This window comes from Vigna unguiculata, chromosome 1, assembly GCF_004118075.2.
Source record: "Vigna unguiculata cultivar IT97K-499-35 chromosome 1, ASM411807v1, whole genome shotgun sequence".
In the NCBI taxonomy this organism is placed as follows: domain Eukaryota; kingdom Viridiplantae; phylum Streptophyta; class Magnoliopsida; order Fabales; family Fabaceae; genus Vigna; species Vigna unguiculata.
The window spans coordinates 32521829-32540767 of NC_040279.1; the positions used below are offsets into that span (position 1 = coordinate 32521829).

The 18939-nt window shown below is 32.1% G+C and overlaps 2 protein-coding genes across 3 annotated transcripts; one reads left to right on the forward strand and one right to left on the reverse strand.

The window, feature by feature from the left end:
• The first annotated feature begins 835 nt into the window (after positions 1–835).
• LOC114163425 (probable methyltransferase PMT3) lies at positions 836–6495 on the forward strand. The gene is made up of 9 exons (XM_028047743.1): positions 836–995; positions 1082–1153; positions 1252–1493; positions 1583–1747; positions 1861–2043; positions 2126–2720; positions 3025–3137; positions 3367–3587; positions 5972–6495. Coding segments are annotated over exons 2-9 (1833 nt in total). The 5' UTR covers positions 836–995; positions 1082–1152; the 3' UTR covers positions 6285–6495.
• Positions 6496–7758: 1263 nt separating this feature from the next.
• Positions 7759–16373, reverse strand: LOC114194256 (dolichyl-diphosphooligosaccharide--protein glycosyltransferase subunit 2). Of its 2 annotated transcripts, none has more exons than XM_028084382.1 (20): positions 16248–16373; positions 15997–16132; positions 15200–15389; positions 14999–15088; positions 14550–14612; positions 14267–14336; positions 14071–14135; positions 13556–13610; positions 12004–12131; positions 11808–11923; positions 11595–11664; positions 10840–10944; positions 10593–10682; positions 10349–10497; positions 10015–10126; positions 9853–9936; positions 9381–9461; positions 9066–9290; positions 8192–8314; positions 7759–8024 (listed from the first exon to the last, which is right to left on the reverse strand). In XM_028084382.1, exons 2-20 carry the CDS (start codon positions 16128–16130, stop codon positions 7908–7910), a joined length of 2067 nt encoding a protein of 688 aa, XP_027940183.1. In that variant the 5' UTR covers positions 16131–16132; positions 16248–16373; the 3' UTR covers positions 7759–7907. The 2 variants fall into 2 exon arrangements, with proteins under 2 accessions (XP_027940183.1, XP_027940189.1); XM_028084388.1 differs by having other exon boundaries at positions 15997–16146; positions 16248–16363.
• Between the last annotated feature and the right edge of the window lie 2566 nt (positions 16374–18939).

The window sequence follows — 18939 nt, forward strand, 5'->3', positions numbered from 1 at the left end:
TTTTATCTCTTCTATTTTGATCCAATTAAAAAAAAAATACCACATTCTCGAATAAAAACAAAAGAATGGTCAAAGTTACAATTTGGACAAAGAATGAACTTCAGTCCTGGAACATTCATTGTAGCAAATAAAACTGTTTGCTAAAAAATATTCCCAATTAGAACAATTGCACGTTGTTCAACTTCACCAGACACAAATAGCCATGGTGGACCAACTTTAAGAGAGGGAGACATATGCACATAGTTTTTTTTTTTTTTTACATCCAATTTTTACAAATTTAAATTTACTGTTTTTAATTTTTCATTTTGTTGTTGAAGTTTATCTTTTAAGTTTATGGACACTTTATGCTTCACTCACTCGGATAATAGTTCAGTTTCTGAATGTATTTGGTGATCCAATAAACCTTTAATACATTACTTTGACTGCACAGACAGAGATTATTGTTGTGCTGCAAAGCAATGAGCTTTTGGTATTAGGTTTGAGGTAATAAGATATGTCACACATGATTCTGATACGTAATCAGAGAAGTTATGGTGAAAGATTTGTGTAGAAACCAAAAATATTATGCAGCATTGTGTAAGTAAAAGTATGGACGTGAAAATAGATAAAAGTAATGTTCCTTAAGAAGGGTGGAGTGTTTTGAGTCACTTTCCGTTGGCTCCTGCAATTTCTTCCCTTCCCTTTTGGGAATCCCTACACTGATGTCAACAGCTAGCTGGCAAGTGGCACTTGTCGGTGATTCTCTTTCATCTATCCTTTAATGTTTTTCCACTGTTGTTTCCACCACTTCCATGTGCTTTTTTTAAGTCACCTAGCCACTTGCATAAGCTTCTCTCACTTTCTCGCATATCATTACATACATTTCATTTTTCTGTAGCTTTCATTTTTACCATCTTTCTGTCAAAACCACATTTTTCTTTCATAAATTATTAATGTCAATATGATTCAACAGTGATGTTTCTATCATGACGGATGTGCTGCAGGTCCCACGCAGAGTAAATCATGTTTCAGACATCCTTATTCCTTTGGGCTGTTTATTTTCTATGATTTTTTTTTCTCAACCTTTCAACTGTCTCTGCAGTTCTTGTTTTCCGGTTCTAACTTTTCAGTCACACAAGTTCCTCACGGGCGTGAGTGAGTGAACTTCGAATAAGTAAGTGCTTTATGTGAAAGATTTTGTGTAGGTTTTGATCTTTGATGCTGTAGGTGTGGCAGTTGAAGTCGTATTGAAATAGGTGATTTTTTTTGCAGTGGCAAGCATGGCAAGAGGAAGAGCAGATGTGAATTCAAGAAAAAAAGTGGTGGTGGCTGTGTTGTTTTTGGTGATTGTTGGTGTTTTCTTCTACTTTTATTCTCAGAGTGGTGATTCATCCATTGTTGAGTATGGGGATAAATCTTTGAGACAATTTGGTTTGAAAGGGGACAGAGATGTGAGCGAATCTTCCTCCACAGTTGTTGGAGAAGAGGACAGTGCTATACCAAAGAGCATTCCAGTGAGTTAATTTAAGATTTTGAACTGAATAAGTTAATGGTTTTCCCTTGACATTACCCTAGAATTTGACTCTTTTTTTACCTTTTCAAGGTCTGTGATGATCGTCTATCAGAGCTTATTCCTTGTCTGGACAGAAATCTGATATACCAAACAAGATTGAAGCTTGATTTAGCTGTGATGGAGCACTATGAAAGACACTGCCCAATACCTGAGAGGCGATATAATTGTTTGATTCCTCCTCCTCCAGGGTACAAGGTGACTTTTCACTCTCAAGGGATTGCTTACATAAGATGGAACTATGAAAAGTTCAGTGTTTTGAAATATTCTTTGCTTAAGCTTTTAGTTTCTCATGTTGATATTGATAATAGATTCCAATCAACTGGCCCAAAAGCAGAGACCAGGTGTGGAAGGCAAATATACCTCATACCCATCTTGCAACAGAAAAATCTGACCAGAATTGGATGGTTGTGAAAGGTGAAAAAATAGTTTTTCCCGGTGGAGGAACCCACTTCCATTATGGTGCTGATAAATACATTGCTTCAATTGCTAATGTAAGCTTCAATTACCAAATGCTTCAATTGTTCAGGATCTGTTAATTGAGAGTATTTTAATCCATTCACAATTTTGTTGCAGATGCTTAATTTTCCAAACGATAATATAAACAATGAGGGAAGAGTGAGGTCTGTTCTTGATGTTGGGTGTGGAGTTGCTAGCTTTGGAGGATATCTTCTTTCTTCTGATGTGATAACAATGTCATTGGCTCCAAATGATGTTCATCAGAATCAAATTCAGTTTGCTTTGGAGAGGGGAATTCCAGCATATCTTGGTGTGTTAGGGACCCTGAGGCTCCCTTACCCAAGTAGATCTTTTGAATTTGCTCATTGTTCTCGCTGTAGAATTGATTGGCTTCAGAGAGATGGTATCCTTCTGCTTGAGTTGGATAGGTTACTGAGGCCAGGAGGTTATTTTGCATATTCATCTCCTGAAGCCTATGCACAGGATGAGGAAGATAGGAGAATATGGAGAGAAATGAGTGCTCTTGTGGAGAGGATGTGCTGGAAAATTGCTGCTAAGAGGAATCAGACTGTTATTTGGGTCAAGCCTCTCACAAATAGTTGCTACTTAAAGAGAATGCATGGTACTCTACCTCCTCTATGCAGATCTGATGATGATCCTGATGCTGTTTCTGGAGTTAAAATGAAAGCCTGCATTTCACGCTACTCTGATCGTGAGTCATATTTCCTCTATCTTACAATATCATGATACGTAGAAAATGTTCTCAGATCATTAGTCATTCTTGTTGTAAGTTCTAGATGGATTAGAAATAAAATCAGTTTATAATATACAAATAGGTGAAAACTTCTGATTTTATAAATTTGAATTAGGTTTAAAGTCTACTTTTTTTAACCGTTCAGAAATATAAGTATGCTATATATGACAATACTAGATCCTTTTTCATCTTGCATTAGCAATGGCTTTAGTAGTTAATAACTCTTGTGTGCAATAACAGTGCATTCTGGTGTTCTATGCAGAAATGCACAAAGCAAAAGGAAGTGGCTTGGCTCCATGGCCAGCTCGATTGACTACTCCACCTCCTCGTCTGGCAGAAATTCACTATTCTACTAAAATGTTTGAGAAGGACGTGGTACTTTAAACTCTATCTTGATCACCATTTTAATACTTTCGATATAATTCTTTCGATCAAAGAATATATTTAAATCTAACTTAATCTTACAAAATCGTTTTGTAAGATGAAGGCTGTATTATATATTATAAAATTGCTTTATCTCTAATCAACGTGAGATTTTCGACACGTTCGACTAGCTTTAACTGAATATTGGCTAGTTTTGTAAGAGAGATGTAACTTTGTGCAGGAAGTTTGGCAAGAAAGAGTTGATAATTACTGGAGTAAGCTAGGCAGTAAGATTAAAGCAGGCACAATTCGGAATGTGATGGATATGAGGGCAAATATAGGTTCATTTGCAGCAGCTTTGAAGGAGAAAGACGTTTGGGTTATGAATGTGGTGCCAGAAAATCAACCAAAATCTCTCGCCATAATATACGACAGAGGACTCATAGGAGCAGTTCACAACTGGTATGACTCGTTTCTTTCATGCAACAATTATTTTAACAAGCTCAATTTATGGCAAACCTTATTCAAATTTTTGTTTCATTTTACTACTTACTCTCTACTTTGGATAAATGAACATAAAATGCAAGAACCAATCAAAACATTAAATTGTTATTGCCATATGCTAAGCAACAAGAAAAACTTTTTTTTTTTTAAAACATTAGTGCACCAGTTTTGTCAATTACTATTAATCTCTGTTTGATTAACCTTCAGTGAGTATCGTCTTCCAACCACATTTTTTTCCTTCTTTAAAAATGGCACATAATCTAGTTATGATCTTCTAGGTGCATTTTCATGAGAGGAGTAATTGGTCATGGTCCTATAGGAATCAAATTAGAAAACTGATTCAGATGTTTCTTTTTTATTAGAGTTTAAGGTAGATATCATACAATTTAACAAACTTATCATATGTGATGATTTGTGATCGGATGATAGTTAAAAATTGTAGATTAGATGTATTTTTTATTCTTAATTAGAAGAAATTTTATAAATTTGTTTAAGATTGAAATACTTTTTAGTTATAGTTTATAATCAATTTATGTAAATTTTAGATGGACTTAAATATGTTATTGGCCTAATTTTATCCTTTTGGTTTCTAAGTTTTTATTTTCTCTCTTTTTGTCATTATGCTTTTTAAAATTTCAAATTTTACTATTTTGACCGTTATTGTTAGGGTCTCCTACTTAAATTATGATGTGACACGCATGGGTAACGTCACGAAGACACATGACATCAGGTGGCACCACTAATTATCATGACATGACATTTTATATATTACTGGAAAGATATTAGACATTTCGGAATTAAAATAGTAAAATGTTAAGATATAGGACCTAATGATAAAATAAATAAAGAATAAAAATATTTTAATTTATTATTTTTTACTTATTTTTAATTTATCACTTTAATTATTTTTAGATTATCACATTATATTGCTTAAAAAAATTAAAATAAGTGACTTAAGAGTGATAAAAATAATAGATTAAGAGTGGATAAAAAAATAGGTTAAAATATTATTATTTATAAATATATTATAAAAATCATTTATGTATTTAGTACAAAGCTATTTCTATGAAATAATATTTGTTATTTTTAATGATATTTTTGAAATCTTATGTCATCTAAATACAAAATTAATGTAAAAATAAATAATTTATATATTTTTTAAGTTATACCGAATCTTACATCTAATGTTAGTTAAAATAATTTACTGTTCTTGTTTCATGAAATAATGATGGTTACGGTGAATCATAATAATAATAAGCAAACAGCTGTAAAGATAAGGAAAGTTTTGAAAGAATAATATTAAATAAAATTGGTTGTTTTTCTTTTATATATATACACTCTCTTTGGACGCAAATATATATATATATATATATATATATATATATATATATATATATATATATATATATATGGTTAAATATGTTTTTGGTCTTTTAAGATGTAGTGAATTTTAAAATTAGTTTCTCTTCGGAACTTTATACCAATTTAGTCATTCATCTTTATAAATATGTGAATTTAGTCCTTTTTACTAATTTTTGTTAAGTTTATTTGACATTATAAACGCATTTTATGATAATATTTGAGTTAACATTGAAGCGAAAATGTGTCAAACGGTATAAACAATTCAAATATTATCATGAAATGCACTTGAAACGTCAGATAAACTTAACAAAATTTTATTAAAAGGACTAAATTCACGCATTTTTAAAGATAAATGACTAAATTAATATAAAGTTCTGAAGATGAACTAATTTTAAATTTCAGTGAAACTTGAGGGACCAAAAACATATTTAACCCATATATATATATATATATATATATTAACTATCTCAGTTTTATTTAATGTAATTATTTTTAAAATACTTTTATGTTTAAATATGAACAATGTTTCCAATGATCACTTATGAGATGAAATTTAAAAACTACAATTATTTATTTTATGAAAAAAAAACATTAAATTAATTGGTTACTATTAACATTCTTAATCAATATGAAATTCGGTATAAAATAAAAAAGGTAACAAACTATTTATTTTCTAAAAATATTTCTATGCATAAGTGATTGATTATATTTCAAAAATATCTTAAAAATAATATTTGAGTTAAATATTTTTTTATCAAATATGTAAATGGTTTTTTATATAAATGAGTTAAATGTGAAATATGATATACTGAATCCTTTTTGAAGGAAAAGAAAGAGGTAAGTTCTGCACCAAGAAAATCTTATTGGGTGAAAACCAACATTATATCAGTTATTCAAATGTTGACTCAACATGATCTGATAAAATCTGATAACTTTTTCAAATATGAAATCTGGCATTAACGATGCTGTGGATGGAACAGGTGTGAAGCTTTTTCAACCTACCCTCGAACGTATGATCTTCTCCATGCATGGAGTGTATTTTCTGATATTATTAAGAAAGAATGTAGTCCAGAGGATTTGTTGATTGAGATGGATAGAATTCTGAGGCCAAAGGGTTTCATCATTGTCTATGATAAGCGCTCAGTGGTGGAGTATGTGAGAAAGTACTTGCCGGCATTACACTGGGAAGTTGTCTCAATTTATGACATAGATCAAGGTAAAGATGATCATGCAGTGGTTATAATTCAAAAGAAGATGTGGCTCACAAGTGGTAGCATCCAGGTTTCAGAATAGTGTCCTAATATTATTCACTATATAAGTTTTCAGTGTAGCTCTCTTCACTGTAGACGTAAGTCGCAGTGAAAGCTTACTCAAATCATCTTATCTTTTTATTTGCATTTATTTATTAAATTTTGGACGCTTAAGCGTTTATATCCACACCTAAGAGGATGCTGATTTTTCAATTAATTTTTTCATATTACTGTACTATATATTTTAATTTTTATTCTACACTTTTTCTTATGTTTTGGAATCACGTTTCTCATTGCCCACCTTGTTGTTAACCTAACTGCTTGAAAAGGGAAGGATTCTAAAAAAACATGGTTTAGGTGGAGTTGAGTCCTGCCATAACTTGGGTTGTTATTTAAAGGAAAATAGTGTTTTGCTCAAACAATAGAGCTCGACCCTCCAGCCGAGAAGACTGGCATAGTACTGCTCAAAATTGGATAGTTTTATGATCGGTGAGATTTGTTGGTTTTTTAGAGTGCTCCTCAATTGTCCCAACATTTGACCAACAAAATAATGACTACTGTTATTTATTAACTCTTTTATCGGTGAGTTCAGACCATTATGTATGTAACATTACTATAAAGGTGGTTTGGAGCTTTCATCCATGAGTTTCCCTTTGCTTTGTTAAGAAAAAATGATGAAAAGAATTATCAATATTACGTACGAATAGTTGAGAACGTGTAAATCCTAAATGGAAAAGCATGTGGCAGTAGATCAAGTAATCAGTATCTGGAGCAATTTAATTAGTTCAGAACTTTTGCCATTTCTAATCACTTTTCTGGTGTTTTGTTTTGGGCTGCAATGGAGGGAAGTTAGTAGCTGCCACAAATTTCGCTTGAGTTCAGAAATTTACAATTTATTTCTCATTCTCATCTAATAGAGAAAAGAAACATAATAAGCTGATCAAAATTTGCAAATAACTTAAATCACAGTTTTAATTTACTCGTTTCTTTTATCTAAGCCTAATCGAAATTACAGATTTTGATGAAGCAGCTCTTTAAGTCCACATTTTTAAGTCCACATTTTCATTATGGCCGTGTTTAATCTCAGAAACTAAACAGAATCGCATAATTTAATCTCCCACAAATATTTGTAAATCGTGACCCTTTTTCAACTAGTTATTTAGTGTTACACTTCAAAGTCAAATACTCTTCCTGGCTAACATTTTTTCCCGTCTTAGGGCGAGAGGAAAGGGGTCTAGGCCAGATCTTTATCCACTTCCAGAAATTGTCCACCCCTTACAATTGACTGAAACTTGTAGACAGTAAACGATAATCCTCGAAACTGAGACTCGACACGAAATCATAAACATCTATCTATAAAACGCAATTATTTGAAGCTGAAGGAGGTAGGCAGAGAGATTCAGATGTGGACGATGATAACATATGGTGTTTGGGGGCTAAAAAATTATCGACCATAATGTTTGGTGGAGGTATATGCAAGAACATGCGCGGAGTCGAAGACTTTCATCAAGATAAGATCAAGATAAAGAAAATTTCTTTTTGATATAATTGAGCTCTAAATTTGTTACGAACTAGTACAACAAAGTCCTACAAAATTGGATTAGTACCATATTTTCAAGGAAAAACACAAATTACCATATCATGTCTTTATAAATAGACCTTTTACTCATGCAGACTTCAACTTGGATGAAGTTGAAGCGAGATGGGAGAGAATTCTGTGCCCCACGAACATGAGAAAAGCACCCAAAAGTCCTACAGTTTTAAGTGTAGTAAACAAGTCCAGCTGCATATGAACGAAAGAAAATCAGCAGACAATCATTTCATATACAAAAATGGTGGAATAAACTGTGAACTCCCCCGCCAGAAGAGAGGATGAAATTGTTCCACCAATAAATATCACCACAGAAAAAATTGACAGAAACATGTTGAATACAACATAAGCAAGAATACCTTCAACCAGAAAAGTACGTAGAGGAATAGAACTGCAGCGATGCCGAGATGGAATAGGATAGCATATGTAGCAGGTGCTGCTGAAGATGGAAAATTTTTAAAGTTCACCCCCAAGCGTAACAGCTGTAAATGATATAAAATAGACAAATGTTAACTCGCATAAGGAAGATAAATCAAATCATAAGAGAAACACAATATGGGTAGACCAATACAAGTAACTTAATAGTTGCAACAACAGTGCAGGATGCCAAGACAAATCATCTACACAAAAACTGTCTCTCCCACACTCCTAAGCATAAGTGAAGGAAATATATACGTTACACATAAAATTCAAGCCTTTTAAACTGAAAAGATATAATACAACTTCAAAATTTAGCAATAGCTACCAAAAGTCATCAGACCAGAGGCCCAGTTTCTTGCAGATAGTCGTAGATATCTTGTTAGTTAAAGCACACTTTAAAACATAAAATGTTGAACTTTTACAAATACTATCTTTGAGAAGACGAGTTTCCGATCATACTACTCCACATTTAAAATATAGTCTTTGCTGGTCTAAGCAGATAAGACCCCTGCTCTCCCTTTAAACCATATTATGACATGCGACTGATTTGAAAGGTGGAGAGAGAAACAATGAATGGTTGGTTTAAGAGAACATATAATTCAATTTTGTTTATAAAATTCACCTAAATGTTGGTTAACTAATAAAGAACAGTCACAAAAGTAAATTTACAGTAAAAATAAATTATCATTTCTAGATAACTTCACTGCAGCTTCTTTTTCCACTCATCTTATTTGTCATATTATCTACACTGCCTTTTCTCAGGCATCAACAAACGTGAGCCAGTTTCAAGGGAGGACTATTCAAAAGACTTACCCCAACTAAAAAGCCAATAAATGGAAGAAGAGTTAAACTCAAGAAAGTAAGAGAGAGGTTCTGGGGTGGTCGTTTTTCAGGAGCCCTGAATATGTGGGCTATCTCAGCTTTGGGACCATATCTTGAGTAAGGATCAACAGGGAGTGGAGGAAGACGCGATGCCTTCTCAGGAGCTTCTGGAAGTTCTAAATCAACATGACCCAGTGGCCGCAAGAAAGAGTTCTCCTGAAACCAAAATTTTTGCTTATATTGCTTCTTATATCATGCACATCATGGGGTTAGGGGAAACTAAGCAAATCAGATATTGCAATATACCATGACAGCATCTCCGACGGTCAGCTCAATGTCATATCTGCCCGACAGATAATAAAACTTCTCCACCAAACCAAGAAAATCCTAAGAGCCAAAATTAAAAGAACATGAGAAAAATAATAACATCTATAATGAAATGACAATTACAGCATTCACATATTGCACGAAATTTAAACATGACAACTACATCTCTAACAAAATTATAAGCTCCTCAATCCCAGTCCAGGTCTAAAGCAGTTACAGAAGGTCAAATATTGGGCATAATTTCTCAATAATAGATAAATACCCCTCCCTTTCATGTAGTTGAAGGTCCAATTTATCAGAAACAGCTTGCAATTTTTAATGTTGAAAATTATATGCAGTCATGCACCAAGAAAAATATTTATTAGACTTTGGCAAATTATAACAAACTTAATGAGTACTAAAGAAGAGCATTTGAACATAGAGAATGAAATACGTAATAATGATACTTAACCAGAACAATCTCAAACTTCTTGCCAGTATTTCCAATCACAAAGATGTGTTCATGGTTTGTCTCATGCTTCAACTTGAAAAATGCCTGCAGAAAAATAATTCCTCAATAAACCGAACATTAAAATGGCATTCATCTAGAAGATCTAAGGCAACTACTACACACCTGATGAGGCTTAAAAGCATGACCATGCGGTGTTGTCAATTGGAAAGAAAAGTGCAACTTTTGCAAGTGGTTAGCTGAGAGTTCAACAACAACATTTCCAGCCAAATCTAGCCTAGATAGCAATATCACAAGTGAAATTGAAGAAATAAAAACATGCAAAAAAAAGTTACTAACAGTTAAATACATAAGATTTAAATGCACATGTACTAAGTTCATACATCAAAAACAATATAAAATAACAAGCATTTGATGGTTAGATGTATAATCGGTAATAAATATGACAGATTCCAAATATAACTGCAGAAAACTTCTTAAACTATAAACAAAAACATACTTTTTCTGGGTTTCAACACTTCCAAGATCACTGTCAAGACCTGCAATTTCTGCATTGCTGACTTCAATAATGCCAGTGACATATATTGGTACATGAATTTGACCTCCAGTAGCAAAAACTTTTTCACCAGCAGAGTCGTGAAGTACAATCTACAAAATGGGCTTGAAATAGTTGACAGGCTAATACAAATACACCTTGATGCAACTGAAAGGAAAAATATTCACTAAACTTAACAAGCAGGTACCTCAAAAACAAACACATAAGTTCCCACATCCACATTGCCTGGGAAAACTTCCAAGACATGAATTCCATTACTTTTATCATATTGGAGCTCCTGTGTCATCAAACATCAGCAGTACTTCAAAAAACAGAAAGTAGAACACAGCAGAGATATGTAAGAATTCAAATATTGGGGGTGGGGGGCAGGGGAGCGGCATCTATAGTTATCAAGCCATGTTGCTCAAAATAAACCATTGAGAATCATCATTCACCTTGTTCTCAAAAACAGCTGAATCTTTAGCATCAGGGCGGAAAGCTCGGACTAGCTTAACTGTTAACGGTGGTGCAGCTGAACCAAGTACTGTATTCACCCTAACCTGATAAATTTTGAAATAGAAATTTATCATGTTTTAACAGGACTGGGAGCGAGAACTAGAAAAACAGCACAGTTATAAAAGAGTTAATATGTAATTAACACAGCCAACCGATGCATGAGATGTTAATGTAGTAGTACTTCATGTACATGAATCAACAAGGAATAAATAGGGACAAGAGAAAATGGAAGAACTCAATAAACTTCAGGACAGAATATAAGACAATGCGAAAAAGGACTGCATAACATTAATAAAATTTAAAAGTAATATTGGAAATGAGAAGACTCATAATAACAAATAGTATCCTACAGCAACAAAGGAAAGCTAATCAAAACTAAGAGATGTATCAGTATTTGTTTTGGTATTACTGGATTTGGACAGGTGTCAAAAATGTATGCTTGAAGGATGGTACGGGCCAAAATTAGATAAAAGTCAAAGGGCTGCAGAATGTTCTCTGCTCTCCTATGTTACAAAGCAATGTTAGAAAGCGTGTCAACCAGTCAGATATAGAATATAGTTGGGAATGAGAATGCTGTTTCTTTCTCTCTGGCACCTGAATTCTATATCACAATTATTATTTCCCAATTCCTAAGATCTATTAATTACAAAACTCTCAATATTAAGACTTTAAAGATGTTAAGTTTATGGAATACCTTGAGCTGATCTTTTTTGGATAATGAATAAACTGTTTCAGGAAGTGACAGTACCAATGGGATGGAAATCCTACACCACAAGAAGAAATCCGAGGTACATAATGTTACTGAATAACATGAAGAGATCAATGTTTGAGAAAGAAAAGAATAAAAGAGAGATATCACTATAAAGGTGTATTTCCAATAATAGATTGTTTTTATAAGAGCGCTTGCCTGTTGTTCTCCAGAAGAGATAATGATTCAACTTGATTGAAGAAGTCCTTGGCATCACCTGGGATTCCAATACCCAGGAAAAATTTTGCTAAACCCAAAATTTTATCCCCTGGAAGCTGGAAATGCAAAACCATAACATTAACAGAAAATTCTAAGAGGATAAAAATTTAAAACGTAGTCCATACACTCTGCATACATTTATTTTTCCAGAAATTGCAGAAGCAAATGTTGTGAGCCCTCGAACAACAGATGAAGTTGTGTAAAGAGAACCCTGATGCTCACGTCCACCAACAAATTTCTCATCAAAATAGAAGGTTCCATCATCTGAAAAAGAGATAATATTTTCATCTTAGATCAGAAGGATGAGGAATGTGGTATAAGGAACAGCATAACCATTTAATGCAGTAACGAACAATTAGGATCTATTTAGATGAATTAAAAGAACTAGGAATTTGAATTTGAATTAATATTATTTAAGAATTGAAATAGTTTCAGAATCACAAATTTACTATTTGCATTGCACAAAGAATTAAGGTATATAATTTAAAATCCAAATATATTAATTGAATGTAAAATCTAGAATTAAAAAATGAAATAATATAAATCTGACATTAAGAAGCATACATAATAATCAAATATTTAAATTTTAATAACATTATAAAATAAATGTTTAAAATTAAAAAAAAAAAGGCTTCCTACGCTAATAATTATCATAATATAATGATGAACCTAATAAATAGATCTTACATTCATATCTACTTTTGTAAAATCTAGATCTGATTTTTATCTTTCAAAATGACCCTAATGTCATTAGCATAACAATATCGTATAACAAAATGAAAAAGAAGTGTGAGTGAGAAACATCTTTTAATTTTGGGTTCAGCACATTTAAAACTCTAGACGTGGAATTGAAGATTTTAAGGTACTGGCTAAGAAAAGATCTTTCAATGGTTATTTTGTAATTCCATGGAATTATGACTCTAATTCCAAATGAGTATCCAAACATAAAATAATTGATATACCACATTCAAATTCAGTACTCAGTTCCAAATGCCAAATAAGCACTTAAAGGTAATTTGCAGGGGGGGTGTCCAATTAGGGAAGACAGGGCATAAGTTTGTCTTTCAGAAGATTTTATAAATTATCGTTATGTAGCACCATGTAGGGCTTTTACACACTAAAGAAAACATTGAATTGCTATCCATATCCTCAGCCCTAAGAGATATATTGCTGCCAAAAACAGGACTTCAAGACTCAGGCATTCTAAAGAGGTGTATCTTCTATCTTTAGGTCATTTAGTTTATAAAATGGAACAAAAATTTATCAATGGTATAATTATTAATTACTAACAATGGCAGTCAACTCAACAAGTCTACCAGAAAATATGTATAGAAATAAACAGAACTCAGTGCTATTAAAACTTTATAGTTTTTAGTTTAGAAAAGAGAAAAAAGAAATCCATGAGGATAAATTCCGCAGAGGTGACTGAAAATTTGCTAACAGCCAACATTTGAACCTAAAGGACCAAAATGCAGCAAAGTGAAAGAACCAAAAGAAAGTCGCACCGCAGCATAACATGCAATGACATTGGGAGATACATAGTATCTACCTTCTATCAAAGAACAAACTTTTTTAAAGGTGAAGATGCTGCTGCTACGTACATCCATTCTAGGGGAATCAAACTTCATAGATGAATATTAAGCCTTATGTTGAAATTTGAACAAGGTTAAGATCAGAGGTACACATACCATATTTCTCGATGCTGTCAAAAAGCTTCAATATATCATTTTTCACTGTATTCACCTGACAAAATAGAATGACATTAGATGTCAATAGAAGTGCCAGGATGCCCATGATAAAGTATGGACACAAGATGAACCATAAACAACAATGGTAAATAAAACATAATCTAAAACAGATAAAATGTTTAAAAAATGCAACAATTATAAGTTTGACCTTAGATTCACAATATATGTCAAGAAAAGGCTAAGTTTCAAGTCTTTGAATAGATTTTTATCACTTTGCTCACCATTTAAATTCTTTCTCATTTATCAGTGCCCTGCTGGTGTTTAACTTGTAATTTAGTTCACAAATGTTCTGATGAAACTTTCTCGACATAAATTTTATCTGGCACAATGTATATACTTTCATCCACACTTATTTTAGAATTTAAACACAATAGAATCTTTTCAACCAAGCAAGAAGGTTAAAATCTGAAGAAGGCTGAAGCATGTAAAGCAACGAATTTAAGACAAGATTTTACCCTAGAAAGATCAATTTCAGAAGATGCTAATGAGATCACTCCAGCCAATGCTTCAAGTGCTAACCCTGTGAAATGTAACAATAGCTTAAGTTGTCATTATGGATAAACAGCAATATTTCCTAGAATTCCATATAGCTAGTTTCAGTGCAGACCGCAGAAAACATAAAATATCATTATATTTCCAATAAATCATTACCAGCAGCAAAGGTACTAGATTCTGGATTATCAGAACTATAGCGCCATCTTCCATCACTTTGGCTCAGAGCCTGCCAATAATGCATAATATGAAATAACGTTACACATCATGACCGTCTAAATTGCAATTGCAGCAACAAAAACATAAGAAATTTGTGAAACAAAACAAATAAAACAGGGGAAATCCTTTCACTACGTTATATGAGACCAGAATGGTAGCTGTGGAGAAACAAAATACGTTCCCACCTTACTCAATACCAAAGACGCTAAAAAGTAAAACGGACCTTGATTGAATGGAAGGTTCCATCTGCATCAGCAAGAAGCACATCAACATCAGAAGCCTGGTCCTGTATATATAGAAGGAAGTGATCAAATCCATGAGCAAACAATAATGAAACATGACATCCCATTACAATTAGAAAGTGACAATAAAAAAAAGGCATAGTCCTTAAAAGAGAGACATTGTCATTATTTAGAATAACATAACATGAGAAATTTTAGCACATTAGGAGAATATTAGAAGGACTAAAAAAAAATCTTTTCTTCATATTAATTAGAGTAGAAGGATGACAGGGAAGGGAACTAACTAAAGCCAAGTGTAATATGAGGATAAAGAATGGGAAAGTAATCTTCTACAATGCACCACAGCCTCCTCAGAGGATTATAATAAAAACTCAAGTAACAGCCCAATGGGTTTACCACCTACGAAGTAGGATAAAGTCTAGGGAATTACCTTTATAAGAACCAAACTTCCTATTGAATAGTACATGTCAACCAAAGTGCTTGCATCATTGACAGTGGCTTTAAGCCTCACAGCAATATCCTTTACAAGATAAGCAAATTGCAGCATCAGTTTTCAAACACTATAAATTTCATAAGCCATGACATTGAAGCGCAACCTAATCATAAAAAGATACCCATAGTACAAAATTACCTTGAAAACGTCCGCATTAACCTTGCATTTTAATATGCCATTAACCTTTAATGCATAGAACAAATCCTTCACAGGGGATGAGGACCCTAGATTTTCCACTACTTGCTTGCACGTGGTTGCGCTCACATCAGGCTTATTCCCAACCCCAAGAATCTCAAAAACTCTGAGGGCCTCATACGCATCTTCTAAACTGATAAGAAATAAGAGAATAAAAATAAGTTGACTAATATATAGTTATCTAAAGTTTCAATGTAATACGAACCTAACAAATCAATTCATTACAGAAAAATAGAAGATTGACACCAGAGCTATAACAATCCTGTAATGTCTTAGGATGTGCTTAGATCTCAATGTTGAATTCCAAACAAACATGCGATGCGAGAAAACAAAAATGACATCAAAATAGCTAGTGCATAGTTTTCGAAACAAAACTATAACTAAATGGCGGCAGCGTCAGTGTTCATCATAGTGTTCATCATAGTGTGCATCAAGTTTTTAACTAGCGATTCGGACACAGTTTCATTGCTCTGCGGCCGCGCTGACCCCAAAAACCTTATGTTTGGACTAAAATTGCGGTCGGAAATTGTTTTTAAAACCTTGGTTTGTATCTACGATACTCTACTTCGACAAAATCTTCACTAAATACACTGATTCATGAAATTAATTCACAACGAAACCACAATTACTCTTACGAGGCTAATAACATAAGGATCCATGATCTACGTATCAAAACTAAGCTAAGCATACAACAAACTACACAATACGCGAGAAAGGGAGCTAGAGAGAGTTCAATTGACCTTGAAAATGAGTCACCGAAGAGCTCCGATGCTGCGGAACGGTGAGCATCAGAGACGGGGCCAGGAATCGTGACGGCTCCGCAGATCGAAGCAGCAAAAAGCAGCGCCAGTAATCCTCCTAGGTATCTGGCCATTCCTGCACCGATGAATCTAAGAATTTCAAAACACAGGAAATCGCATTTACAATTTGGAAGCGGATCAACGGCTAATGTTAGGTTTTTTAGGTTAAGAAGATTAGAACAATGACATACGAGGCAGCAGCAGGAAGATATGAAAGAAGGAATGCACTTCGCAGCGACGACTTCAAGTGAGGAGTGTGTTTACCTTCGAATGCAACTGGACTAGAAGTCGTATTTGGTTTGTGGCATTAAATTTTATTTCCGATATTGTCCCTGAAACCACGTTTGGTGTCTGTGAAATGCAAAGCGAAAAATATTGAAATGTGTATTTTTCTTTTTAAAATATATAAATTAATTTGGGTTAAATATGTTTTTATTCTCTTAGTTTTTAATTTGTAGTGAATTTTAAAATTAGTCAATTTTAAAACTTTAGACCAATTTAGCCTTTTATTTTTTAAAATGCATGGATTTAATACTTTTAATTAAATTTTGTTAAGTTTATTTGACATTTTAAGCATATTTCAGGATTGCATTTTAATTGTTTATATTGTTTGACACATTTTTGTTTTAATGTTAAGTTAATACTATTATGAAACGTGTTTGAAATATCAAATAAACTTAACAAAATTTGATTAAAAAAATTAAATCTCCATATTTCGAAAGATGAAAAGACTAAATCGATCTAAAGTTTCAAAATAGGCTAATTCCAAAATTCACTCGAAGTTAAGGAATAAAACACATATTTAACCCAATTAATTTTAAGTGTAAAATAGACTTAATTGTAATTTTTTTTATCTGTGTTCTACAAATTTGTAATTTTTATCGCTAAATTTCGTCTACATTTTAACCTTTATTTTTTAAATATCTATAATTTTAGTTTTAAATTATTTTATACATATCTATTTCCTATTTTTAGAAACAATTTTCTACAGTAGTTTTATGGCACAATGGCATTGAAAAATATGTGACACTCGTGACTTATTTTATAATTTGATAGTAGTTTAACATTGTTTTATATTAAAATGAGTAAAATTAAAAATTATTGAAGTTAAATGACTAAGTTAAAAAAAAAAACAATTGCAAATTTTATAAAAATATAAACGAAATTATAATTAAGTCAATAACGAAATTAATGTCTCATGCGTTTTTATGGTACATACTTCAGTTTGTGATTCAACCGTATAAATATTTTTTAATATAATAACAAGAACAAGACAAGAGAAGAACTAATAATTTTAAAAGTTTAATGGTTAATCGTGTTTTACTATAAAAATTCATTTTAATTCTTTAATTTTTAAATTTTAATTATTTTTGTGACGGTATATAAAATGGTATTTTAGAATTGTTATCGTTTTTAAAATAATGGAACTCAATTATTTAATAATAAAATACTTAAATATAAATAGAAATTTTATAAATGAGTTTCATTACTTTAAACTTTATATTCTTCAAAACACCTATTCTCTAGAGTTTTTTCTTTCTCTTTATAAATTTAGATATTGTGTTCATTTTTTTGAAGATCGGAGATCACCCGTGTGATCCTCGTAGCGAGATTTTGAAGTTCATCTAATCAATTTCTCAAATTGAGTAAGATGATTTTCAGTTCTTCTTTTGTATGACTTTGTAAATACTTGCGTGTCTTTCTTTTTGGGGTCGCATGTGTTTTAGTTTTCTTTGTTGATTAGTGATCACGAGGATATGATATGATCTTTTTTATGATAATTCTCTATGTAGATAGAGTACTCGTGTCTTAGGGACAAATTTGATGTTTTTAGAGTCGGTGTTTGTGAAATTTATTAGATTGTTAAAGTGTTGATTTTGTGTTTAATTTGAAGTGTAATTCTTGTTAGATGTTGTTGATTGATTTAGTGGTGATTTGAAAATATAAGATTTGAGTCATTAATCAAATTGGTACCAACTCTATGGTTCAAGGACTCTTTTAAAACAATATCTAGAGGGGAAGTACCAATTTGGACTACAAAACAGGTAAAATACAATGTTGAGTCTCACATGTTCTCTGGTGTTGAGCGCTCATTTTTTTGAGACAAATGACGCTTGCACTAGTTTAGAAGAGTATTTTTTTTTTATGGTGTGTGGTTATATATATATATATATATATATATATATATATATATATATATATATATATATATATATATATATATATATATATATATATATATATATATATATATATATGGTTTTATGATGTATCTGTATCATTTTTATTCGGCTAGCTTTACCTATCCATTTCTTTATTTGTCTTTTGCTATCTTCTTGTGGTGTGAGCAAGGAATAATATAAGTCATAATGCATAAGTAGATTTGAAGAAGTCTTCCTAGACAGGCTTGAATGAGTTGAATAGAAGATGTGTAAAATTTTGATAAGAACCTTTAGTGGGTTAAATCCTTAAGTTTCTCCTCATGTGTGTATAATTAAATCCGCTTTGAATGACTATAGATAGTTAAAGAAGGTGGAAGAAAAAAAATATCTAATTTGACACATAATAATTCCAAATGAAACGCCAATTTAATAAAATTAACCAAATGTTATTTAATAAATATTGACTAAATATTGCGTCTCAATAAAATCAACGAAAAATATAAAATCTATAATAAATCATAAATCTAAATATAAAAACCAAATTACAATTGAGTCATCTTAATATAACTCTCTTTTTTATCTTATAGTTTCTTAGTTGGGAAAAGGAAAAAACGTGTAAAATATATTTGAGCAGATAAAATTTTCTCATTCTTAATTGATTCATGTAGCTGGTTTAGCTGCACTTTTATGTCGTTTTGAAAGCTGGCAATCACCCCATGCG